At 43.5% G+C, this 26,961-nt stretch overlaps 1 protein-coding gene across 1 annotated transcript in view; it reads right to left on the reverse strand.

Moving 5' to 3' along the window:
* The window catches only part of STK32A (serine/threonine kinase 32A), a 193,184-nt gene that overhangs the window by 79,793 nt on the left and 86,430 nt on the right, over positions 1 to 26,961 (reverse strand). The window contains exon 5 of the mRNA XM_075601025.1: positions 11,106 to 11,279. Coding sequence (XP_075457140.1) covers positions 11,106 to 11,279 — 174 coding nt within the window. The remainder of the gene's footprint in view (positions 1 to 11,105; positions 11,280 to 26,961) is intronic.

Consider the following 26,961-nt stretch of genomic DNA (forward strand, 5'->3'; position numbering starts at 1 on the left):
GGTAGAATAAGTGATTGGGCGTAAGGAGTATAAGGTTCTAGGTGTGGGGTAGGTTCTTATGTCCCCAAAGGAGAACGCATTTATTACTATTATAGCCAAATTGTGTTACGCTCTACCCCAGGGATGTCTGTTTGGGCAAGCCAGGGGGCCCAAACTTTTAGATAATTGTCGCCAGTGTCATTAACTAAGCTCGTTAACTTTTCCATCTGGCAGATAAACCAAATACGATTCCGAATCTTTGGGATAATTGGAATATCGGGGCGTTTCCATAGTGCTGCGATCTCGCACCGCGTAGCTAGAGCAAAATGTGCAATTAGTTTATTGTGTGATTTTGATAGGCCCTTTAGGGGTCTGTTCATGAGAAACAGCCACGGGTCTGGGGGAATAGTGAGATCAAATATTCTCTGAATCCAATTTCTGATCTTTTCCCATAGTGGGTATATCAGCGGGCAAGACCACAGCATATGTAACAGGTCAGCTGTTCCTCCACACTGTTTAGGGCACAATGGGGAGGACCCTGGTACAAACTTAGATAATTTGAGTGGGGTGAGGTACCATCTCATAAGAACTTTATATGCGTTCTCCTTCAGTGTGGTGCATATAGAACTTTTTGCGGCTCCTAGGAATATAGCATTCCACTCTTCGTCGTCCAGGGTCTCCCCTAGGTCTCTTTCCCATTGGGTACGAAATGTAGGTGATTGGTGCTTTGAGATTGCAGGCTCGACTACCTCTCTGTATATCGTAGATATGAGTCCCTTAGTGTCAGTTTCTGCCCGACAGAGCTTTTCAAAATTCGTTAATGGGGGGTATGGGGCAAATTTATTATAAAATGATCTGAGCTGGAGGTATTTATGGAATTCAGCGTGGGGAATGTCTTTTTCTAGTCTGAGATGGTCAAAAGATTTACATTTTAGATCATGACCCTCCAGATCTTTGAGTCTAGTATAGCTTTTTTGTTTCCAAATTGAGTGATTATGACCAATAAGACCCGGCGCAAAGCTAGGATTATTCCAAATGGGTGACATCAGGGAATTTGCTGAAGTAAGTGAGTTTTTTAATTTTGATGCTTCCCAAACAGATAAGGAGTTAGTCATTGAGGTAAGCGGTAGAATAGTGTTTTTCCTTGATGTTTTAGGTAGCCAAATCAAATTGTTAAGCTCTAAAGGGGAGCAAGCCGCATGTTCGAGCTCTACCCATCTTTTTAATTTGGGGTCGGAATGCCATTGTATGACCTGGCTTAATTGAGCCGCTTTAAAATATGACAACAGGCAGGGTACTGCTAGGCCACCCGCTAAGGTAGGTCTCTTCATAGATAATTTATTTACTCTCGGTTTTTTACCTCCCCAGATAAAATTAGATATTCCAGACTGAAGTGAGAGTATGTCCTTCAGTTTGAGTGGCACAGGTAGTGTCTGGAAGAGGTATAGGATACGGGGAAGTAGATTCATCTTAACGCTGTGAATCCTTCCAATCCAAGAAATCTTCTTGGAAGACCATCTGATTAGGTCTTGTTTTAGAGTCCAGATCAGTTTGGGATAATTTGCTTTATAGATGCTTTTTGCATCTTTGGTGATATAGGTCCCCAGATATTTTATCGAGTTCTTTTGCCAGTTAAAATTGAAATTTAGTTTCAGTAATTTCTCTGTATGTCTAGGGAGGTTGATATTCAGAGCTTCAGATTTGGATTGGTTAATCTTGAAACCTGAGACCTTGGAGAATTTATCTAGTAGGTCAAACAGGTTAGGTAATGACGTAAGGGGTTTGGAGATGATTAATAGGATATCATCAGCATACAGGGCCGCTTTATGTGATTGGGAGTAAACGTTTAACCCTGAGATATCCGGGCTATCTCGAATTCGTGCCGCGAGGGGTTCAATACATAGGGCGAACAGGAGGGGAGATAAAGGGCATCCCTGTCTTGTGCCACTCTGGATTTGAAATGGGACCGAGGGGAAGCCCTGATGTATGACCCTGGCGGTTGGGCCTGAGTATAGTGACATAATCGCTCTACTCACCCGATTTCCGAAGCCAAATGCCACGAGCGTCTCTTTTAAGTATGGCCAGTCTATCCTATCAAAAGCTTTTTCTGCATCCAGACTTAATAACATGCTTTGTGTGTTATTTTTGTTAGCCAATTCCAACAGATCAATAAATCTTCGGGTGTTATCCGCTGCCTGCCTCCCCTTAACAAAACCGACCTGATCTGGGTGTATTAATCTGGGTAGGATATGACTTAATCTGTTGGCCAATAATTTCGCATATATTTTGATATCGGTATTAATTAGAGATATTGGCCTATAGCTTTTACAATTTAGCGGATCCTTGCCAGGTTTATGTATAAGTGATATAGACGCCCGCAGCATGTCCCCAGGAATAGGGGCTCCTGCTAAGATAGCATTAAACATTTGGAGCAGCCTCGGAGCAAGTGATTCAGAAAATTTCTTATAGTAAAGCCCCGAAAAGCCATCAGGGCCTGGTGCCTTTGATGGCTTAAGCTCCTTGATGGCCTGCGACACTTCTTCCAATGTGAAGTCAGCGCCCATAGCTTCTCTGTCTAGCTCTGTCAATCTCTCCAGTTTTGAGCTGGCTAAGAAATCTCTCAGTGCGCTGCTCGTGTTTTTATTGTGTGCCACCTTCTTACCGTCGTATAGGGAGCCATAGAATAAACCGAATTCTTCCACTATTTTTTTAGGGTTGGCCGTAAGTACACCCGATTTTAAGCGTATAGCTTGGATATTAAACTTAGATTGCCTATCCTTCAGTGCGCGCGCCAGCATCGTATCCGGCCTGTTAGCTTTTTCATAAAACTTCCTCTTAGACCAACATAGGGAGTTATCCGCCCGGGAAGTCAATAACATATTTAATTCAATTTTTGTATCTTTAAGTTCCTGTGTCGTAAGTGGATCGGGATTGATCTTATGACTCGCTGAGAGGGAATGCAATTTGGATTGGAGCGTCCGAATTTTGGAATCCCTCACTCGTTTTCTTTTAGCAGTGAGATTAATTATTATGCCCCTTAGCGTTGCTTTATGAGCCTCCCATAAAGTCATATGGGATTCCACAGAGCCTGTGTTTATCTCAAAGAATTGAGTTATTTCTTGACCTATCTTTTCGCAGGTTTCGGGTATTTTAAGAATAGATTCATTAAGTTTCCAGTTTGCGCCTGGTCTATTGGTCTGAATATTGTTGCACCTGAGCTCAATTGGTGCATGGTCAGACCATGAAATATCATGGATCATTGTTTGAGTGACCTTAGGAACCAAGTGGCACGAAACAAAGAGATAATCGATTCTGCTGTATGAGGTATGTGGGTGGGAATAGAAAGTGTAGTCCCTTGTCGTAGGGTGGAGCTCCCTCCATATATCTACTAGTTGAGTATCTTTTAGGGCACTGTGTAGGGAGTTTTGAGCTTTCTTGTTATCGGAATCACTTCCACCTGATCTGTCTAGTGAAGATTGCAGTGTGATATTGAAATCTCCTGCTAATATAATATATCCCTTAGCTACCGAGGCCAATAAGCGGAAGAATTTGTCAAAGAAGGACGCATCCTGTGTACATGGGGCGTAGAGGGAGGCCAATGTGATGGGCTGTTCATGTATGGTTCCTGTTAAAATGATATACTGACCCTCTACGTCTTTTTTGGTTGTCTGTAGCACGAATGGGATTGAGTTACTAAATAAGATGGCTACTCCTCGTTTTTTGACTGATGCTGATGCTGTGTAAAATTGGGAGAAGCCCTTATCTAGGAATTTAGGGGAGTTACTATTACTAAAGTGTGTTTCCTGTAGGAATAACACATCCGCTTGTTTTCTCTTGTAATCCGTAAAGGCAAGCTTCCTTTTGATTGGGCTATTAAAGCCCTTCACATTGTGAGAGATTAATGTTAACGCCATGCTTTACGGTGCAAGAAATTATATGTGTAGTGAACTGTATGCTTACTTGTGATATCATGTCTGAGGTTTCCTTCGGTTGTGTCCATGTCCATCCCGTTGGCAAGATGTTCTGGGTGGGATCCATACGTCCTAGAGAGGGGGGGGGTAGGGGAGAGGGTAGGGAAAGGTAGACAAAACAGGGAAAGCGACAAGCGGGCTAAAACGGGAACGGGAAAATAATAATAAAAAGGAAGAAAATGTGAAAAGGTATGAACAAAAAACAAGGGCGTATCTCGGGAGCCCCCGAGAGTAGCCCTTGCGCCCATAGGGTGGGTCATCTGACTCCATCTTAAAGATGGACCAGTCTCCTGTGTTGGAGACATCCCACCCTGGGTCTTGGTATCGGTCCCTCGAATCTGGGGACCGAAAAAGGGGACACATGCGCGAGGGAGGGTACTTCCCCCGGCACTTTTTGTAAAGGAAATGTATATTTTGTAGACTTTGACAGCAAACGTGACAGTGATCATAACATAGTGCAACTGATAGCGACAAGTGATTCCTATTTGTAACGTAAACAGTGATGTTAACATTAATAATAACGGGAATAATTTATGGAATAACAGTGACCGTAGGCCGAATAGCCTATATGTTTGTGTACTTATCTAAAGTGAACAGCATCTGAACAACTTTTAACAAACTTTCTTATCCGAATTGAAATAGGTATATATGTATCTGTATACTATCTGCATAAACATTCATGACAGATATGATAATTAAAATAAACAATGTATTTTAGCCGATTAGGTTGTTGTCAGCTATATGTGGTATAATGAAGTACCGGATTAAATATATTGACCTTATCAATAACTGAGTTGACCTATCTGGGCTCAGTAACCTATGTACCAAAGCATATGCATACAAAACGTACGGTAATTATAACACGTAGAAAGAGAATACCCGAAGTGTATTGCATATATCTCTTATATACCCTACCCTTCATGTAGATATATACCAACCCACCTGTACCGCATGAATGTGTTGGTGCTGGAGTGTCTCTGATATTGATATGACAATTATGCCGTGATATAGAATATCCTTTTATAGCCTATCTTTGCCACCCAAACTGACGTAAGGTGGGTATCATATTAATACCCTATAGACCCTGTCTAACAATAGATTTATATATATATACATATACATATATATACATACATACACATACACACACACACACATACATACATATACACACACACACACATACATATACACACACACACACATACACATACATACACACACATATACATATAACACATTATGACATGAATATTATAACAATACCTTATATAACATGTATTACCTATATTATATTACAGGTGTCAGGTATACTTTGTATTAGGGGTGCATCCATAGTAGTACATAGACTGACCATATCTAATCTTACTTAACCAGAAGTTGCTCAGCTGCATGGGACTGTATAGGTCTAACTCATTGCTTATGTTGTTCCTAATCCTTGTGTCACTCTAAGTGGGGCAGCGCTTATTAAGGGGTTAATCTTTATTGGACATTGGGGATCTCATGGGGAACAGGGGCATGTTTGGGGAGATCAACGGGGGATGAACACACTCCCCTCAGCTGCTCCGGGTGAGTGGACCGAGATCCCAGAGTGGGGAGAGGGACCCGGTCTCCGAGCCTCCCCCTCCGCCTCTCATGGCTTCTGGGGCAATGCCGAGGCTGTCTCCTGCTCTGGGATCGCAGCCACTCTGACGTCATCAATGTGCGGCTGAAGTCTCGCGCGAAGACGGTGCTTGCCGATGACGTCACCTCCTTCGCGCCAAAACCATTGAGGTTCCCGCTCTGCTCAGGGGAGGACCGGGTCAATATGGCTGCCGCTCAAAGTTAGCATGCGGATCCGATCCAGGCGAAAACCGGTAGCTGACAGGATGGGTATGTCGAGGAGACAGCCGGCACTGAGGAGACAGCAGGTATGGACTGGGGTTCACTCCGGGAGATATTTAAGGTTGTAGACTTGTATTGCGAGTGTTCAGTTGGGGCCTGAAGCTTTAGGTGCTGCATACTGTTTAGCGTGGGTGGCCCCTGCTTTGTTCCATGAGGGAGAAGGGGGGTTGGTGTTAGCGGATGGGGGGTGTGCTGGACTATGAATGGCTCCAGTGACACCAAGTTTGATAAGGAAGCCCTCTCCGTCCTCTGGATTTTTTAATGTATGAGCAACACCATTTTTAATTGAAAGGAGGGCACAGGGAAACAGCCATCTATATCTGATGCTGTGCTCACGGAGAACTTTTGTTATAGGAGCCAGAGCCTTTCTTTTGATTAGGGTAGCAGGGGCCAAGTCCTGAAATATCTGAAGCTTGACCCCCTCGAACTCCAGTGTCCTAGCTTCCCGGGCAATCCTGCACACCTCCTCCTTGGTGCGGAAATGGTGAAATCTTGCCACTATGTCCCTAGGGGGGTCACCAACCTGAGGTTTTCTACGTAGAGCTCTATGGCAGCGGTCCAGCAGTATCTCAGAGTCTGGCTTATCTGGAAAAAGGTGTTCCAGCCACCTATTGGTAAAGTCCTCAGGATCATTTATATTTTCAGGGACCCCCCGCAGCCTGATGTTGCAACGACGGTCGCGGTTTTCCGCGTCCTCCGCCTTGTCCTCTAAGAACCTGACTCTGTCATTCAATGCAGTGACTTGGTCGTGAGTTTGAGCTAGGACAGTAGTTGTCTCATCCATTTTGGTTTCAATGGAGTCAGTCCGCTCCCCGAGAGCATCAAGGTCTTTTCTAAGCGCCCAAAGTTCTGTCATAAAGAATTTCTTCATATCTGTGCAGAATGCTTTAAGGTCTTTGCGCCGGACTATCTCTTCATCCCCCTCCTCCTCTATGAGAGGATCCACAACAGGGGCCTTGTCTGATGTCTGCATAGGGATCTCCTTATTTTCGGCTGGGGGTGCTCCATTTTTCTTGAAATAAGTAGTAACCGGTTGGCTTTTGGACCGAGCTGTTTTGCTAATCGGCATCTCTGGTTGTTTATAAATGATGTGCTGTGTAGCGATCAGGTAGAATCACACTTTTGTCGCTTGTAATTGCGTTAATAGTGCCGGTGGGAGAGGAGCTCTGGAATCAAGTCTCCATTCCCTCCAACAGCCAGCAGGTGTCTCCGATGGGGATGTTTTTAATTAAAAATCAAAACACTTTCAGTGCCAAAAGGCAAAGAAGTTTGACTTAGAATGCGTGTTTTAGCTATTTGAACTTCTATATTTATAGTAACTGTGAATTCCTTGTGTGTGGTGCGTCACTGTGTGTGTGTGCATCACTGTGGGTGTTTGCATCAGTGTGCGTCACTGTGTGTGCGTCACTGTGTGTGCATCACTGTGTGTGTGTCAGTGAGTAGGTGTGTGTGTGTATCAGTTAGTCAGTGTGTGTATCAGTATGTGTCTTCCAAGTGTGGCGGTGTGGTGGAGGGTGCGCTCAGCATGTCCCACAGGCTCTCCCAGTGGCCCCAGCATGAGCTCGGCATCCCTCTGCTTGCTCTCTCTTTGCTCTCTCTCTGCTCTCTCTCTGCTCTCTCTGCTTGCTCTCTCGTTGCTCTCCCTCTGCTCTCTGCGCTCTCTTTGCTCTCTCTCTCCCTCATGTCTTTCTTTTCCCTCTTATGTATTTCTTTTGTGTCTCTTCCTTCCTGTATCCTTTCCTTTCCATGTCTTTTAACCCTGTGATTTAACCATTCCCCTCCCGCTTACCTTTCTCAGCCTGTCTCTCAGGCTGCAACTCCATCCCCATGCTGCACTACTTGAGGCCCGCCCCCTGACCTAGGCCCCGCCCACATACGGAGGATCTGCAGAGTAGGGATTTCCCTATATCCTTCCTGCTGCATTTCAGCAGACCCCGAAATGTGCTGCCGACAGGAGGGGGGGGGGAGGGGGGTTGTGTGAGAGCTCTACAGGCGGGTTCACCTATAGTCTTCTAAATCAGTAGGGAAGTGGCAGTTCCCAACCCGGAATGGGATCTAGTCGTTACCTGCGCAGAGCTGGAGAGGATCCCAGTAAGTGCCCAAAGTAGATGGGGGATAACAGATGTCACCCCGAGGGGGGGCCCGGTCCAATACAAGTAACACAGCAAAGTATATGCACCTGCCTGTGTTAAGAGTGGGCATCTAACAAAGTACAATGTCATGAGTAATACAGAGTGATGTAAAGTAACTTACATCTATGTCAACTATGTTGAGTATGTGTGTGAAGTGTCCCCGGCCTGGGTACCTGAATAAACATTGGAGTTGTACTACAAAAGTGCCTGTCATTTTCACCCTTGCTACCTTATCGGCCAGCCTCTGGAATCCAGCCCGCCGAGTTCAGGTAAACTATTCTGAGTAGTCAAATATTGTACACCAATGTAAACCCTGTAGGAGCTGGGCAGGGATATATATACACTCCATAAAAGTTTGACAATTTAATATACAATAGAAGGGAATACTGTTGCACTCACAAACATCGCAGAGTAAAAAGCTTTAGAAGTATATAATCACCAAACAGCATCATCAGGATGCCATGGGACTGCTCCACATCTCTGACAAATCAGTAAAGATGTCAGCATCTTATTTTTGAAGAACTACCAGAGAGCGGAATCCAGAACAGAACAGCACACTGCCGAATATGTGCTCCATGCAGGAAGGTGACAGCTCCCCTCTTTACTGCACTGCAAGCGGCAGTAGGTTCATGTCTCTCATAGTCGACGTTCTACAAATTCTAGTCCTGGGCCCCGGGAATGCGGTCAGCAGCCCTGACTGAGCTTGTGTGAGGAACAACTCACGGCCACAATTTGTTAGTTACACGTCTAAATTGCTTGAGGCCTGTATTTTCAGTACATCTATACATTCACGGGTGTTTTTTATGCTAGAGGGTAGTGTTGCCTTGCCTAATGGCATTTTGCATTCAGCAATAAAGAAGTTATACACAATCTTACTATTTTGGCGACTGTATTTAAACCTACTGTATAAATATCTGGTATCAATGTACTCAGAGGAACCAAGGCAATACAATGTAGTATGTATTCCCATTCTTACACTAAGCTTGTATGTGAAAATGGAATGCAAAGCCTGAGGTTAGTGGTCTTGATATTTTACATTTACATTGTTTTCAAAAAAGATTCCAAGCCAGAAATATTTGTGGGAGAAGACATGCTACCCAAGTTTGAAGTCCGTGGGGCAAGTACTTTCAGAAAATATATACTTCTTTCAGCGTATTTTAAGGCTGCAGGGTAGTTTTGCCTTGTCAATGATAAAATAATGTACACCTATACATATCTGGTAATGGTGTACTCCAGGAACAAGGGGCAATAAAATCTAGTATTCATTTTGATGAAAGGATGACATTTGTTAGATAAATCTGGAAGAATGTTAATAAAATAAGTACATTTTTTAATCATGGTTATGATATTATGCCTTGGGCACATCATGTATGATACATTTAAGGCCAGGTCTCTGCTGGCTACTGCAGCGCCTGCTGTGGCGGACGCTGCAGGGACAAGAGCCCTCCCCTCAATGGGGCCGCGCCGAGTTTATCAGGACCACCTGAAAATGGAGATGGCCACGGGCGACTGAGCGCTAGGCCACGCCCCACGGCGGTTCAGCCAATGAGGGCGAACCTGCCGGGTGACATCGTGGCTGCACCCCGTCACTTCCCTGTCACGACCCCCCCCCCCTGTCTTTCCCCCTGCAGCTCCCTGCAGACCGGGGAATTCAGCTGCACATGCCGCCAGCCTCGCGGGTGCAGCGGAGGCACTGGGGCCGCAGACTAAGATAGACACAGATGACAAGCTCATCTTGTGCTGAAAGAAAATTATATTGTTTTTTTATAAGTACATAGAGAGTCTCTTGCAGGAATTATGGTCAAACAAAAGTATAGCAAAATGTTGAAAATTTGCTTAGATTAGCAGGTAGCAACTACCCTTGACACCGAAAAGGTTAACCAGAAAAATAGCACTTGAAACACTGTGCTTACTACATTAGACACCTTTAGACCATACATGTTCCGCTCTATACATTCTCTAGTGGACTGCTGTTTAAATTTGAACTAAATGGCTATCTACCAATAATAGGGTATAAGCTTTTACTGTTCAACATGAAAGCCATTGTTGTGAAGCGGTATTTCCGTGCTTGAGATTGTAGTGTCATTGATTGGAGCTGAACTCTTATCCAGCACTGCATTATTCTCAGCATATTGAATAGGAGCCAAAGAAACCTACTCTACTGCAGTCTCATTTTATAGACATTCATACAGTATATGTTTCTGATTAATACTGTACTTACTATAATTAAGGTTTCTGCAAAGGGGTATTTATGTATACAGTATATAATGATAGCAGACTGATATTGGATGCATACACTTTTTGAATGGACGCAGCTAGAGGTATTATTTAACACAGGTATGGCCAACTCTAGTCCTTAAGGGCCACCAAAAGGCCAGGTATTAGAGATATCCCTGCTTCAGCACAGGTGACTGCCTCAATGTATCCCACTAATTGATACCTTTGGGTCATGGTAATCAGTGATGTCGTTTGGTGAAGTAAGGAGTGGTATTTGGCTTTACTGCTGGACACTTAATGCCGGGGAAAACTTACTTTGAACATCAGCGGGGACATCCGTAAGAGGGAATCTTGCGGGACGTTTGCTCTGAGGAGGATCCATCATGCCCACCTGTGAGGGGCCACCTACCGCGAGGAGAGCGACATCTTCTGAATACCATCTGGGAGTGACCAGACAACGACGGTTCCTCTACTGTACATGTCCAGTTCCAGTGTTCGGTAACACGTCTTGTAACATACAATGCTTTTAAAGATTTGATCTGATGTACGCAGATTATTTAACCCCACTTTTTTAAACTATTTTTTTATACACTACATTTTACTACACTATGAGCATTGTGCGCTGGTTTTTTGTCTTTATTCTATTTTAGTGGCTAAATCAGTGGCTCAGTCATTCTGATTGATCCACCTGTGCTGAAGTAGGCATATCCTTATAACCTGACCTGCTGGTGGCCTTTGAGAACTGGGGTTGGCCACACCTGCTTTAACACATACTGGAATTAGAATGGTGATCCATAAAATAGGGAGATAAATATTTTTGTTGTGTATGATGCCAGTAGGGAGACACCTGAATGAAGTGTCAGACTAAAGATACTACCCTAGTAGCTTTACACCAAAATCTAATCTTGAAAATCAGACTCACCGATGAATGATGTGGTTGCTTTGAAGATAGTCGAGTGCCAGTGCCAGTTCACAGATGAAGAGCTTTACTGAGGCTTCAGTGAAACGTATATTTTGCTGTAGATGATACCTCAGGTCTCCACCAAGAAGAAGATCTACCACCATGAACATGTCCTCCTCATCTTGGAAAGAATACCTAAAATGGAAATATGGAAATGGAAAAGTTATACTACTGTGATAAATTATTATTATGATTGCAACATCTAGAAAGCTTCCAAATGTATAATAGTTAATGTTACATGTGTGGATGGAGATGCAGGAAGAATGGGGACAATTTCAAGACTACTGCAACAGGTCAATTTGCTAAATTGATTCTTATAACACAATGGGGCCATATTTAATAATTGGGCTATGAGGAGGGAGTGGCAGTGGCAGAGACCTATTTTGGCAGAGTCCCAAGTGTGCTATACTGTACATAACCCCTCAAACGACATACAGTATGGAGAAACACTTGTGCTGAAAAAGGAGCACACCTAAGATACCTGAAAGATATGCAAAGTATATTAAAATGAGTCACACCTGACACTTCCTAAAAGAATTTCCTTAAGAACTATACAGACAAGCCTAAGGCCCCTCGTGATGAAGGGGATACTAGTGTTAGTCCCAACAGGATCAGGACCCACAACCTCTGTTATTCAGGACAGCAGCTCAAGCATAAAACAATTACAGATGCTGGATAGCTCCACTCTCCCACATACTTTCGAGCTCTACTGCTCACTCCTGGAAGTGTTCTTCCAGGACAGTGTCCATGAGTATGATTAGCTACAGGTGTTGTGGCTTGCTGCAATATTCTGTAGCAATGTTACCCATCAATACTATGGAAAATCTGTGGTATTCTGAGGCATGTTATTTGTTTAATGTTTAAGTGAGCTACAGAAGGATGCTCCCTAAAGCAAAAATATATGGATGTTGGTTTGCTGCACACCAAAACAAAAAATAAAAAAGTAGTGATAATTTTACCAGTGCTTCTTAGTCCCAGGGAAGACCTGTATTTCATCCGATGAATCCAAAGCTATTAATGCACATGGATTCTTAATCATAAAGCATTTATTGTGCCATAGAGCAGGGGTGAGCAAACTTTTTATCCCGAGCCCCCCTTTTTATCCATGAAATTTCTCGGGCCCCCCGCCTCATGTAATTAAAATCACATAAAAAAAAAACCTTTATTAAACGGTATACAATGTAAATACAAATATGTCTAAGGCCGCGCATAGAGTGCCCGCGACGGCGACGCTAGCGAAAGATGTATTTCGCTTTGCGGCGGCGGCGTGGGTGACCAGGCCATTGATTGGTTCAGGGGCTGTCACATGAGGCGACAGCCCCTGAAAAATCAAATATTGTCGGCTTCAAAAAATTGCGTCACCACGTTACACTTACTATAAGCGCACGAGGCGGCGGCGACAATGCATTTGTTTTCGGGCGACGTCGCGTCGCCGGCACTATAAGCGCAGCCTAAATACTTACATACTTGAACAGCTCGCTCTTGCAAAAATAGGCTGCGTCCACGCTGCCGCGGAGAGCGGTGACATCACCAACTCTCCAAGCATGAGCACAGGGTGTCCTGCATAATTTTGCAAGCACGAGTGTTTAGACTTTTTTTAATTATTATTTCTGTACATTCATAGTATGAGTGATATAGTGGCAGCCTACCCTTCCCCTCGCAGAGGATCACAGCGAAGCAGATTGCCAGCGGAGGAGAGCAGGAACACAGCGCTATTGTAGGGCAGACACCGTAAGGAGGGCACAACCAACAGGCACAGCACACACACACACACAATCACAACACACAGTCACAACACTCACATAATCACAACCAACACACACAACACTCAATCACAACACCCACACACACTCACAGACAACCAACAGGCACAGCTCACACACACACACACACACCACACACACACACACACTGCAGTATATATATATACACACACACACCACACACTCAATCACAACACACACACACCACACACTCAATCACAACACACACACACACACTCACAGACAACCAACAGGCACAGCACACACTCTCAATCACAACACACACACACACACACACACAGCAGTATATATATACACACACACCACACACTCAATCACAACACACACACCACACACTCAATCACAACACACACACACCAATCACAACACACACACACACACACACACACACAATCACACTACACACACACACACACAATCACACTACACACACACAATCACACTACACACACACAATCACACTAAACACACACAATCACACTACACACACACACTACACACACACATATATATACACACATCAACACACACACACACACACACACACACACACACACACACACACACACACACACACACACACACACACACACACACACACACACACACACACACACATACATATATACACACACACACACACATACCTATATACACACACACACACACACCTGGTGGGTGGGGGGAGGGAGTAACTAAACCTGCTCCGGTCCCCCCCCATGTGCTGGTGAAATGGGCGGGTAACAGACAGGAGGAGGAGGGCTTGTCTGTGTGCAGGGAAATCCCCGCAGCAAGGCCCCGTCCCCTCTGCAGGCAGACACAGCAGGGAACTGGAATCAGCCTCAGCACGGAGCTTCTGGCCGCCCGTGCACAGCTTTGCCCGCCCCCAGGTTTCCCCGCACGCAGCTTGCGCCCCCCCTACATAATCTCACGCCCCTCCCAAGGGGGCGCGCCCCCCAGCTTGCGCACCGCTGCCATAGAGTAAACAATGTTTTGGTCTGCTGGCTTTCTCAAGTGAAGTACAACAATAAATACTTTATGATTAAGCTTATGCTCCCTAAAGCCACAGCGTTTAGAGTACTGCTGGTTTTTGTTCTGCACACTAACATAAGAATGGCAAAGGACATGTTTAAAATAGTGACTCCCATTACAACCCCTAAAACTTTTATAATTCTGTATTGAGTGTGGTGACCAGTTCCAGGATCAGTCTGTTCTTGTTTAAGAGATCTCTGTCCTTCTAGAAGCTCTCTATTCTTCTAGATACATCTGTCAATAATGTATTCAGGTGGAAAAATGGGGGTTGAGTGAACCCAACGATGAGCCACACATTCCCTTAAATTTCAAGTCCATTTAATACAATGAAAACCGAGTACTGAAGGCTAATAATTAAATAAGTGGTTTGCATATAGTATCCTTCTCCACTAAGATGTAAATCTTCAAAAAACATAATAAACGTAAATAAATACATAAATAATGAAATCACTGAACTGAAGAACCAATGATGCGAGAGAAAGGATTGCAAGTTGGCAATTTGGTGGGGAAGAGACCTTATATATACTTACTACTTTACATATATGATGAACACTTGTGTTGATGAATTAAAAAATATAATTCCTACTGTAGAAAAAAAGGTAAGGCCCATATTCAATAAACTGTTGAAGTTATTAAACAAGTTCTTAGCCACGCTGCTCCCACTCTCTAGTACAGTCTGCCTCGAAGAGTTCGAGACACTCCTCTCTGGAAATCTATAAAAACAGGTTCAAGACCTACCGGATTACCCAGGCATTTCATTAATGAACCACAACCTGTCCAGTATTTAATAACTACAGTACAGTACCATCCCATCCTGAATTGTATCTTTCCTTGTGTTTGGTCTTTTATAACCTTAAATGTTTTATTCTTTTTTCATTTTTGTAACTGTGAAGCACTTTGACTCCCGTTGGGTGAAACGCGCTATATAAATAAAGTTATTATTAATATTAAATTGTCCTTAGTGAGAGGAATCAGCATCATACACACATCATATTCATTAGGGGCCAGTTAGCCACTTATTTAAAGCATCAAGAGCCAAAACATAAATCTTGAAAGAGGGCGCTAGAATGCAACTCTTTCAAAACTAAACAGGGGCTATTATTTTCTCTGTCACATCAGGGACTGGTGAATCAAATGAAGAAATGAGGATTATGGCACTGCATCGTCTCTCAACAATCAGTCAAAACATCACTTGCACATTTAACATCAAACCATGAGCCGTTGCATGGAAATGATCGATTGCTGTTAGAAGTAAATAATAAAAAGTAAAAAAACCTCCTTGATGAAGATATTCCCTGTAGAGAAACCCATGTTTGTTCTTTACGATATGCACTGTGTTACTTTGAAGACTGAATACAGTCATTATTGTCGAGGAACAAAACGTTATTACAAATATGCCATGCTGTATCCTGTGAGCCCTGTTAACACAATCACCTTCTTGTTTGAGGTTTTCGACAGTACTAGTAAGTGAATGTTTGATGTGTTGCTTTCTGAAAGCAAAAACATCTGAAACTAAATGAATCAGACTGCACATTAAATAGAAATTAAATAGAAATTGAAAACCTTTTGTTGCTGAGTAACAACATTTCATGTTTAAGTGACTGCACAAAATCACAGTTTTTCAGGTGACAAACATTCAATGGAGATTTACAAAGTAATAACAGATGTAACCAATTTATTTGCTCCGTGATCACATTCAGTGGTGGCTCTGTTCTTCAGGTTAACCACAGGCACATAAATAACCTACGTACAGATATAGTCTGTCTGTATGTTCAGTTTTCCTTAACTAACTGGAGATGTAATCAATATACATCCCGTTTAGTTGTAGACAACTGGAGACAGCTCTTTGTGTTGCTATTCACACCTGAATTAAACAGGATATGCAGACAGATTTCAGATTTGTTTGTTTGAAAGTCAGTGCCTGTGCGCCAGATGACACAGTGAATGTGTTAAGTTAGTTAGTCTATGTAGAGTGCTGTAAGTCTTAAGCAGGTGCAATACTGATCCAGCAATATACAGCAATTTATTACAATTCCTCATTGTTTTATGACCTTGACCATTCAAGACGTTATCAAAATTTGGTTGTTTTAATATTTTGTTGCAAAACACAAATGTTCACTGTGTTCTACTTATAGTTATACTTTGTAGCCACTCATGCATTACTTTTCTGTGAGCTGAGAAAGAATGCAATGTCAATTGCTGTAGGGAAACCAGATTGTAGTATAATCTTTCTCATTTATTCAACAATTAATGATGCAGCAGATAAGAAAGCCACTGTATCAGAAATATATGGCTATCTTATTACCAATTATGAATACTTCAGGGATTCAGCTGACTCTAGTAAATGGAAAAATTCTGTGTGCTTTACTTTGCCAATTAATGATTGCTTCATTCACATCTCTCTCTCCTCCCCAATCTGGGTGTCAGAGGAAGTTTTGGGGTATTGGAACCATCCTTTGCGAATATGTTTGATCATGGCAACTTCAGAAGGAGATAAAAATGGGACTAGCAGATTGAATCATACTTCCCAATCTCGCAAAGGTACACCATCTGAAAATCATCATGAACAGCAACCCAAACCTGATTATACACTGGCGACACACTTTATTCGAGCTTGGCTAGTCCCACGAATTCGGGTATACCCGGGTGTATTGAGGTTTGTGACTGTTTTCTGCCCGAGTGCATTGAGTTATTTTCCAAGCAGGGATTGAAGCATTTTATTCCCGCTGGCTGCAATACTGCACAGTATATATATATATACTGCATTACAATTCATGAATTTATGCCATCTGGTAGACACGCGAAGCATTGCAGCCTATTAAATCTTAATCATTATCATTTAACAGATCAGCCGCCCATCAGCCAGGCATGAACCCAGGCTGGGAAGGCAAATGCAACGGGGCTTGTCAGAGGTGAGGAGCGGCGCATTCCAGGTATCTGCCAGGTACATACCGGGTATTTGCTCGAATAAAGTGTGTTGGTGCAGTACCTTGACCATCTGTTAACCTGGTCCTACCTGACTACTATCTACAGCAGTCGAACCTTGATTTTACCTCTAATGCTCATTATGGACACCTATCTGAATATGATCCTGACGAATATAGTCCGCATCAGCAAGGTTGGCAAGGATTCTAACAAAGGTAAATATAATCTAAAATATGTTATTAACTTCTATGCCCTATGACGCGAATAGCCCGTAATACTGATCATTGATTGATATGAAAAATTCTGTGCGCCCCAGTTTGCGCACCCAAGGTGTATAATACCTGTATACTTTAAGCATCCTGTTGTTTTTTTTTTCAGAATCGATAACGTGCTAAATCAACATCCACAGCACACAGCCATCAAATGATGAAGATGATGGTGTGAGATGTAAAAAAAATATATATATCACTGTCCCTTTTATTACTCTTCTATGCGTTTATACACTTTTTATAAATATTCTAATTCACACTTGTTTTGCAACTGTGCTTACTAGTCCACTGTATATGATAGGTACGGTGCATGAAATATTATCACGTTGACTAAAAATTCCCACTGAAATGTTTCCTGCTTATTTCACCTCACATAACTGTACTGTGAGTGGGTGTGTAAATACACATACTGCAATCTGTGTGTACTATACATATACTGAACTGTATATATGTGTGTTTGTTTATTACATTGTTTGTGCTCAACCTTTTTTTTTATGTTATGGTTAATGGATCAGCTGTGCTTTGACTCTGCAGTGTCTCCTTCCGTGATGCCTACAGTACTATAGCCTCTGCAGACTCTCCATACTGTACACACTGTTAAATGACATCCACAAGCCCCCAACCCCCATCGCCAGCCAAACTCACTCCCCCATACCTGAGAGAACAGAATGTAATGTCTGTAAGACAGCATACTTCGCATGCACGCACGCATGCACAATATTAACAACCATCCCGCAACCGACCCCCATCACCAAGACAGGATTAGCCTCCGAAACAAGATACCAATTCAATTGCGTAGTGAAGCAAATTAGTAGAGCATTTTACACGGATTGTATTTCTCACAACAGTACTGTAGGACTGAATAACAGAATACCACATATTTATACATACAATATACTGTATATATACATACGTACTGCATGTTACAAGGGCTAAGTTGAGTGACAGTCACTGTACTGCATGTTACATGAGGACAAGGGCTAGGCTGAATGTGTACTGCATGTTACATGTTGACAAGGGCAAGGCTGTATGTGTTATGAATGTTACATGTTGGCAAGGGCTAGGTTGAGTATGTAAGGATCGGGGAGTCACGCCGCCCTCAGCGCGCTCCCCACTCACCTCTGCTCCCCACTGCCGCTGGTAAGGACGCCGCTCCATCGGGTACCGCTCCGTACGTGCGCACCCCGCTCCAGGCTTTATGCCTCTACTGCGGGTACGTGTTCTCACGCCGACGTCGGGGGCGCATAGCGCACGCATGCAGTGCGTGTCCGGCGCACACAAGTACCTCCTCAGAAATTATCAGGAATACTCATCCCACCTGATTCGTGCTCCGGATTCACCAACCACGTCTCTCACTGCTGACGCACCTCCATGCTGCAGGGTTCTCATTGGTTGCTCTCTCCTACTTATGCTCAGCTGCCCCACTGGCAAATTGGCTGAGCATAATTCAATGATCCGTTGTGTTCATTGCTTCCTAGCCTCGCAGTCTCGTCTTATCCTCTTGTTCGCAGCTCTCTGTTATTGACCGGGCTTGTTTTTGGACTCCGCTCTTACCCTATCTATATTCATACTTGGGGTATTTAGTGCCATACTCACCATCGATTGAGGGCTATGCACATAGAGCTAACTAAATGCCTAGTGAGCTATTTGGATATGGATTTCATGTCTTACCAACTGACAACCCACTTATCTGGCAAGTTTGCAGCATCCAAAGGGTGACACAAAAAGGAAGACAGAGACAGCCACATTTAGGCATATGTTATACTTTTTATTGTGTGCCACTGTACTTGATCCGTTTTCCTTTCCCTATCACAAGATATTAGGGTTCAAAGTATCAATAGTCCTCTATTACCCCTCGAGCACTATGATATGCTCCTTAGATTGTCCATCACCACAGTGGAGTGTGATTGGGGAGGTTTCCAGTCACGCCCCTTCATATGTATATAAATAAGAGTCACCATGACTCAATAGGGACCTCCTACCTTGAGAAAGCGCCGCCCCCGAGCGCGAAACGTACGTCGGGATGACGTCATCACGCTGACGTCGGAGGTCACGGGAGAGATTGCTCCTTGACAGGGAAGGGAGGGTGTTTGGTGCTGTACTGGCTACTCCTAACTACAGTTACTTTGCCTGAAATTGAGCACCATACTGGCACTTGCCACTCTATGTAACAGGAGAGCAGGTGCTGTACAGACTGCACGAGGTGACACTGCAATCACCAGAGCAGTGGGTAATGCACCCGTATCTTACTGCAGCACTTCTGATCCACCTTAACTGAGGCTCATTCCTCCGGTACTATTACACTAGTTGTATAATAGATACCCATTACACCCTCCCAGGGCTTTAGGTGATTCATCAGCATATATTGCTAGTTCTCAATTAGGCATATTTACCTCACCGCCCACTACCCCTATCGGAGCCACCTATGGAGGTATCTATTTAAGCAGTGGTATACCTCATATTAATCCTACCACCACCTCCTTATACATCCGTGCCTGTGTTTTAGTTGTTTTTATTACTCACTACACTTTTTGCGTCGTGACAATGTGCGTCTACATAGATGTTTAATAAAAGTTTATTGTTTTGCCCATAGGGCATTTTAGGTGATTGTTCTATCCCAATTTTGGGTACAATTACCAGGATCCCCCTCCCCTCAATCCACCCCCTGTAGCAATACAAGCTACTCTATCTGTACAATATATTCTATTAGCCTGTGTGCAGCTATCTGGGATCTGTGGAAGATTTACCTATTGTCTTCCTGCTTACTTGCGATGTCAATACTATCCCTTTGCACCGGTTACATTATTTGCTATTTGGTGAGCGGTGTACTACCAGTTATTTTTCATTGCTTCCTAGCCTCGCAGTCTCGTCTTATCCTCTTGTTCGCAGCTCTCTGTTATTGACCGGGCTTGTTTTTGGACTCCGCTCTTCTGTACTCCTGACCCCGGCTATCTACGACAATCCGCACCTCTCCAACACTGACCTCGACATTCGTACAATGACCATTCTCCTCTCTCCAACCTGGACCCCGGCTAATGGTACCTGCAACGATCCGTACCTCTCCAACCAAGACCTGGCTACCTTGACCAACCTACACTCCAGACGCGCCCACGCGGCTGTGGGTGGTGTTTATATCCATCCCCACCTCGGCCCCGCGGTCACGCCTTGTTTGTGGTGAGCACATCGTGACAGAGTGACACTCGCTGTACTGCATGTTACATGCTGACAAGGGCTAGGCTGAATGTGTACTGCATGTTACATGCTGACAAGGGCTAGGCTGTATGTGTAAAGAATGTTACATGTTGACAAGGGCTAGGTTGAGTGACACTCACTGTACTGCATTACATGAGGACAAGGGCTAGGTTGAGTGACACTCACTGTACCTCGTGTTACATCAGGACAAGGGCTAGGCTGTATGTGTAATGAATGTTACATGTTGACAAGGGCTAGGTTGATTGACACTCACTGTACTGCATGTTACATGAGGACAAGGGCTAGGATGAATGTGTACTGCATGTTACTGTACATGAGGACAAGGGTGCAATCTGTGTGTATACAGTACATACGTGTATATATATATATATATATATATATATATATATATATATATATTCAATACTGAAGTCTGTATACTTTAGATGTTTGATGTTTGTTTATTGCATTGTCTATGCTCCAACATTTTTGTTGTTGTTGATGTTACGGTTACATTCATGTAACATTCCTTTACACATTAATTCAATACACATACTGTAGTGCCTAGCCCTTGTCAGCATGTGACATGCAGTACACATTCAGACTAGCCCTTGTCAGCATGTAACATGCAGTACAGTTTTACCTACAGCTAGATGGGAGGGTACACAATAACTCGCGATCACCGACTTGAGGTTCTGGCTGGTATTGCATATAACGCCACATATTGAATTTCTGCCCGCCTTGAGGTCTCACTTCACCCAGGTTAAATCGCGGATAACTCGCGTAAATTTCTTGGGAAATCTCACGTAAGGGACAGGCTCGGGTCAGGAAATCCCTGGATACAAACAGACTACATCTGTATATGCACATGGCACGCAGAACACATGACCATGCAGCGAGAGCATTCAGCTATAGTCACAGGGAATGTTAGGCTGCGGCCATAGTGTGCACGCAACTGAGCACACGTAGGCACGCGCACCTGTTGCCTCAGCGATTTGTGGACCCTGTTAATGCGAGAGACGGAGAGGCGTGTTCATCCCCAGGCTGGTTCGCCCTGATTGGCTCAAACGGCTCATGTGACGGGGCCGTGATGTGGCCGTTGTGCGAAAAATAAAAAAATTGTCTCCAAATGCTGCCGCCCGTGTCGCATCGCGCGCAGCATGACCGGACTGGTACATTTACAGTACATAAATTTGTATGTGCCGCATGCGCAGTTGCGCGCACTATATCTGCAGCCTTACATTGGTTATACTGTGTCTATAGGCACCAACTACAAGTTTATGGAGAATCAAGGTAGAAGAGCATACTCAAACCACAATTTCTGCAAGCTTCATTACTGCAGTGTCCTTTTCAGTCCTCTTGGGGACTACTAGTTCTATAAGGGGTTAAGAACCGTACTGGGTTAACCAGGGGGGCTCACTCTGGTATTTTCCCTCCCCTGCTTCTCTGGGGAAGCAGACCAAGTAATGTTCTAGAAGCGGGTTCTTCAGAGTTCTGAGTGGGGTCCTTACTGTGAGTTCTGTAAATAGGTTTGTGTGTATAGTCATGTGCTATAAGAAGTATCCTGTCCCTGTTTGTTGTTTTCAGTTAGGAATGTGTCCTATAAGTACGCGTCAGTAAGGTTCTATGATTGTTCTCGCTATTGATAAGGATGCAGCATGCTCTTGATAGGAGTTCTCAGCTTAGTATCTCCGGAGTATGTTTGGACTGGCCGAACCGGAAGATTCCCTGCGCATTCCTGATCGAATAGTTATGGAGGAAGCATGCGGGACATAATAGCAGGTTGCTAATTCAGAAACCCGAAGTGTATGCCTGAAAGGCCCATCCAAGTGGTGGGGCATTAATAACTGTGCAAGAGAGTGACAATTTATACTTCACTGTGGGTAACAAGTAATCACCAATGTAGGAGTGAGAGCTTCCGGGGGATGAAGAATCAAAATAAATTGTTTGCCACAAGTTTTCTGTTAAGTACCAAGTATGTCAATATTTGTGGAGCATTATTAACCGCTGTCAAATATATCACCTTTTTATTTTTAAAAAGTTCCTTGCACTCAGCTTTTTCCTATCTGCTTACTCAGACCCATCCTGCTCCTTCCCAGCACCCTGCAAAGGCCTGAGAGACTGTGCACTGAAATTGTTTATACAGTATTTAATTTGATGTGACCTCTTTAGAGTCTGGTAAGGAGGGTTACATATGTTTATGAAATTAAGATGCAACATTGTTCACCAAACATATAGTAACTTCCTCTCTCTGAAAATTAATAAATGGGAACTGTTATTATTATTTTCTATTTGCTCAGCTACTGTGGTTTCTAAACTAACCAGCAGAGTTTTCTGGTATTTCCTTTGTTTGAGGCTATGGGCCACGAAGACATCATACGCGGCCAATGGAAAGTCATGAGGATACTAAAATAGGATTTAACACCACTACACCAAAAGTTGTGAAAGATACCAAAAATCTATATTTGAGTGAAACAGAATGGGCTGCTGTTATAAAACATTTGCTACTGAAGTAAGCTGCAATACAATGCATGTTATTTGTAAACCCCTGAAAACTGTATCTAGACTCACAACTAAAAAAAAATCCTAAAAAATAGTTTTTTGTTTGCAAATGTACAGACTAGTGAACCAAGTTTCTACCGTTAGGAGCTGATGGGTAATCACTAGCGTTTACTTGAAACTGAAAAAAATTACAGACCAAAAGCAGATTTTGATTGTTCCCATCCTATTAAATGGCACTTTTACAGCAGTGATACACGTGACATAATATTATAACACATAATGGGAATAAGCGCTTCCAACACAAAACTATAGGAAAAGGAGTCCCTGAGAGGTAAGTGAGGAGAACTTACAGAGAGAGAAGGAGGGTGTTCTGTTCAGTGCATACTGTATGAGATGTATAGAATCAGCTAGAGCAGCTACCCATACCGTATGCTTAGTTAAAGAGGTGTGTTTTAAGAAAGTTCCTGAAGATGGAGAGAGAGGGTGCCAGTCGGATATTGATGGGATGGGCATTCCAAAGGTGTGGAGCAGTGAGAGAGAGAGGTATTTGATGGGAGAGGACTTTAGATACACAAGGGGTAGACAGAAGACATCTTTGGGCAGAACGCAAGAGTCTGGGAGATGTATAGCGACAAATTAGGGCTGAGATGTAAGGTGGGGCAGAAGAGGATATACTGTAGCTTTAAACGTGAGGAGGAGAATTTTTTAAGTGATTCGGGATTTAACAGGAAGCCAGGAGAGGGATTTACTTACATCTGGTAGTTCTCTTCTTTTTCTATAAACAACTCCACAATCACAACTTGACACAGACAGAAGTAAAGAAGCAAAGAGTACCTTTGTTGATACTAACATCCCTACTCAATATGGTAAGAAGCAGAGTAACAATTAGGTCATTTGAATTCAAGTGAATAGATGCTGCTGCATTGGTACCTGTTCATTAACCTGAAGTTCAACATAATGAATAAGGTAATTAGACAGGCATATACTTATCCTCCATCTCTAAGTGCCACTTTTAAATCATGAAATACACTGGCATCCTTTGATAAAATAACCTTCGATATCCATATGTTTATGCTAGCTGGTTCCATCTCAGACCAAAACATTGAATGATGATGAAGTTAATCTGTCTTTCAATCCATTTGCAGCACTATTCAATTTTTGTAGAGTGCCAGTTCTTCCATTTCTTTATTGAAATAAAGTGGTGCGGGGAAGCTTAGGTTCCCGTCGATGGCTTTAATGGTGGAAACATGCCAGAGCTTGCTGCTGAAATAGTAAGTGTTTCTCTAAAGTTAAATAAATAATAATGTCTGGACAGCTACAGTCTATGGGGTTCATGTATCAAAGAAAATCTGGTGCATTTCTGGGTAAAATACATATATGTGATGAATACAAGAACAACAAAACTGAGGGAAAAAATAGGCATTTTTGGTCCCAGAATTGAACCTAATTTGCCTTGATACAGTTAACATATTTTACATAGGGTTTTATGTATCACATAATTAACATATCAGAAGATAAATCATATAACGAAGTGCCAACGAAATAAAGTGTAGCCCAGTCTCCCAGGACTACTGATTTCCTGGCCTCATAACAATGTAAGTCCCTTTTAATAAGTTGGCAGTGTTAGCAGCAGACTATGCTGAATATGTTATGTTACTATGCTGAGTATGTTCATTGTGCATGTTCAATAAAGTTCAGGAGTAGTTTGTGGTTGCAGCGGTTCTGGAATAGTCTTCAGAGTGTGCAGACACTGAAGAGAGTTCTCCTGCTAGAGGAGTGTACTGAGGCCTAGTCCCATAGGGGATAGGGTACTAATGATATGTAATCCAGTGCGTGTATCTTGCTGTCCAATAAACCTCAGTCATACAGTACCAACAACTAGCATAGTATTTGAATCATGGCTATAGATCGAAGAAGAAGTGTCCATGAGGTGCATCCTGAAGCCTCAGGATCCTCTTGGACTGGAGGCATTGACCACTGAAGAACCACCATGGACCTGTCCTGATGTCCTCCCCACAAAATCGCAGAGATCTCCTGCCTCCTGTTACCACTCAGGTATGAAACAGCAGCCACAGAATACACCCGTAGCAAGACCATTTCCCAGAGGGAAGGGGAAAGATGGCTACAAAAGCAATAAATAGCATAAAAAGAATAATAAAAAAATATATAATAAAGCAAGAAATGAATACAGGCAGTCCACAAATGTTCTTTCTGTGGACTAAAATATAGATGTAAATTATTGGAATGAGATCAAATGCAATAATCTTTGAGATTCACATTTTTCCATGAGACAGCTAAAACATTTTTTGCCTAATTATTTGCAGTACTTTTTATACAAAGCACCATTTGGATTTTAAGTCCCTAATTGATTTTTGTTTTGGAGAGCTTCCCCTAATTTCATTATTGCCTGGACACTGAAACATTTATTAAATTAATGTACCATTTTAATTTCAAGGTATGACGTTGCCAAGCACCTTCCTCCTATGGCATATCTCACATTTAAACATTTAAGTGACTGTGAGCTTCGAGCACCATGCACATTGGTACATTTCGATTTCAAAGGCACTTTTACTTGTGCATCCCAGTGTAACGGTTTTTCTGGCCCGGCCCGACCCACCCAATCTCACATTGGCCCCTGTGGTCTAACCGGTCCCCATTACAGTGTGGTAGTGTCTGGTGGTGCACCTGTTGGCAACAGGACTCCTGAGTCTCCCGCATGATGGTGTGTGGGGAGGACCCGTCCAGACAGGCAGCTGAGGTAGTGTGCTGAGTCCTACCTAGTTCCAGTGCAGCGCCTCCACCTCATCAGGGTCCCTTCGGTCACTTGGGGATGGTCCTGACGAGGAACTCCTCTGTGGTGCTCCTCTCTGTACATTCACTCCACACATGTACACGAGAGGGTTTTGGATTGAGAACATCTTTATTGCCTGAGTGGGCTAACTGCCCCTCGCAGTAGTTTCTTTAGCCACTCATTGTCCCTCAGTGCTTCCCTTTGAAAGGTGTAATTCTCCTTTAATAGGGATTCCCTATCCCAGCCGGGATGTCTTTACCCTGTGCCTGGTCCCTGGACACAGTCTTCCTGTTCAGCTACTATAACATAACTCTTGCAGACTATTCAGAACTCCTGCAGAACTCAGGACTCAGATAGAACTCTGGCAGAACTCCCCAGAACCCCGCAGAACTAACTTTTAGACACAGTGCTGTGCCTTATGTACACTCTGGAAGCTGACACACCTCTGACATCACTAACCATGGAGTCAGAGCATGTGACCACTCCCATCCATACACAGGGCACCCCACCAGGGTGTGAGGGCAAACCTCCATAATTACTGCTGGCATGCCCACAACTTACCAGGCCTTATTGTCAGCAGGAGAGATGACTGTAGCCATTTTACATGACGCTACATTCTCCCCCTGGTGAATCCCATCGACCTCGCAGGGACCTAAATTTGTACGCCTTCTTCCAGGAAGCACTGTAACACATGACATAATTATGTTAACTTCACATACAAATTTTCATAATACCATAACAAAATGTCTACAGTACATTCCGCCAAGCCCGCCCGACCAGCAGCCACGAGCCCGCAAAATGCCTTAGTACTAATAATAGTGGCTCGGGTCAGGTTTCTTAACCTCTCTACCACCCATGTCCAGGACCGTGACATGATAGTGCCTAGGCAGTCCCCTCTCGGGCCTATAGGTCACCCTGTGTTTGTGTATATTCCTCCCTATACTCCACACTCGCATCAGGTGATCTATTCTGTCCTCTGCCCTCCTTCCAGTAACTTCACTCCCCTTATTGACTAGGTACATCTCAATGGTTTCCCTAAGCCACCTTTCCCTGTTCTCTTCTATCTCCTCCATGAGGGGTTCAGGGACATAAGGGTACTCCAACCCGTGGGAAGACTTGTATCGAGCCATTATTGCCCGCTCCGCCCTACTGACCCTAATTAGGTCAGCCCTACCTGCCCTCCCAGGTAGCACCCATGATAGGGGTTCGTCAGGATCCACAGGATCGGACAGTGTCTCGGGACCCATGGGCTCAATCTCCCTGTGCTCAAGCTTATACCACCGTTCCTGCAGCTCTCTGTCTCGCTGTTCAGGGGTGAACTC

This window comes from Ascaphus truei, chromosome 5 (assembly GCF_040206685.1).
Source record: "Ascaphus truei isolate aAscTru1 chromosome 5, aAscTru1.hap1, whole genome shotgun sequence".
Taxonomy (NCBI): Eukaryota; Metazoa; Chordata; class Amphibia; order Anura; family Ascaphidae; genus Ascaphus; species Ascaphus truei.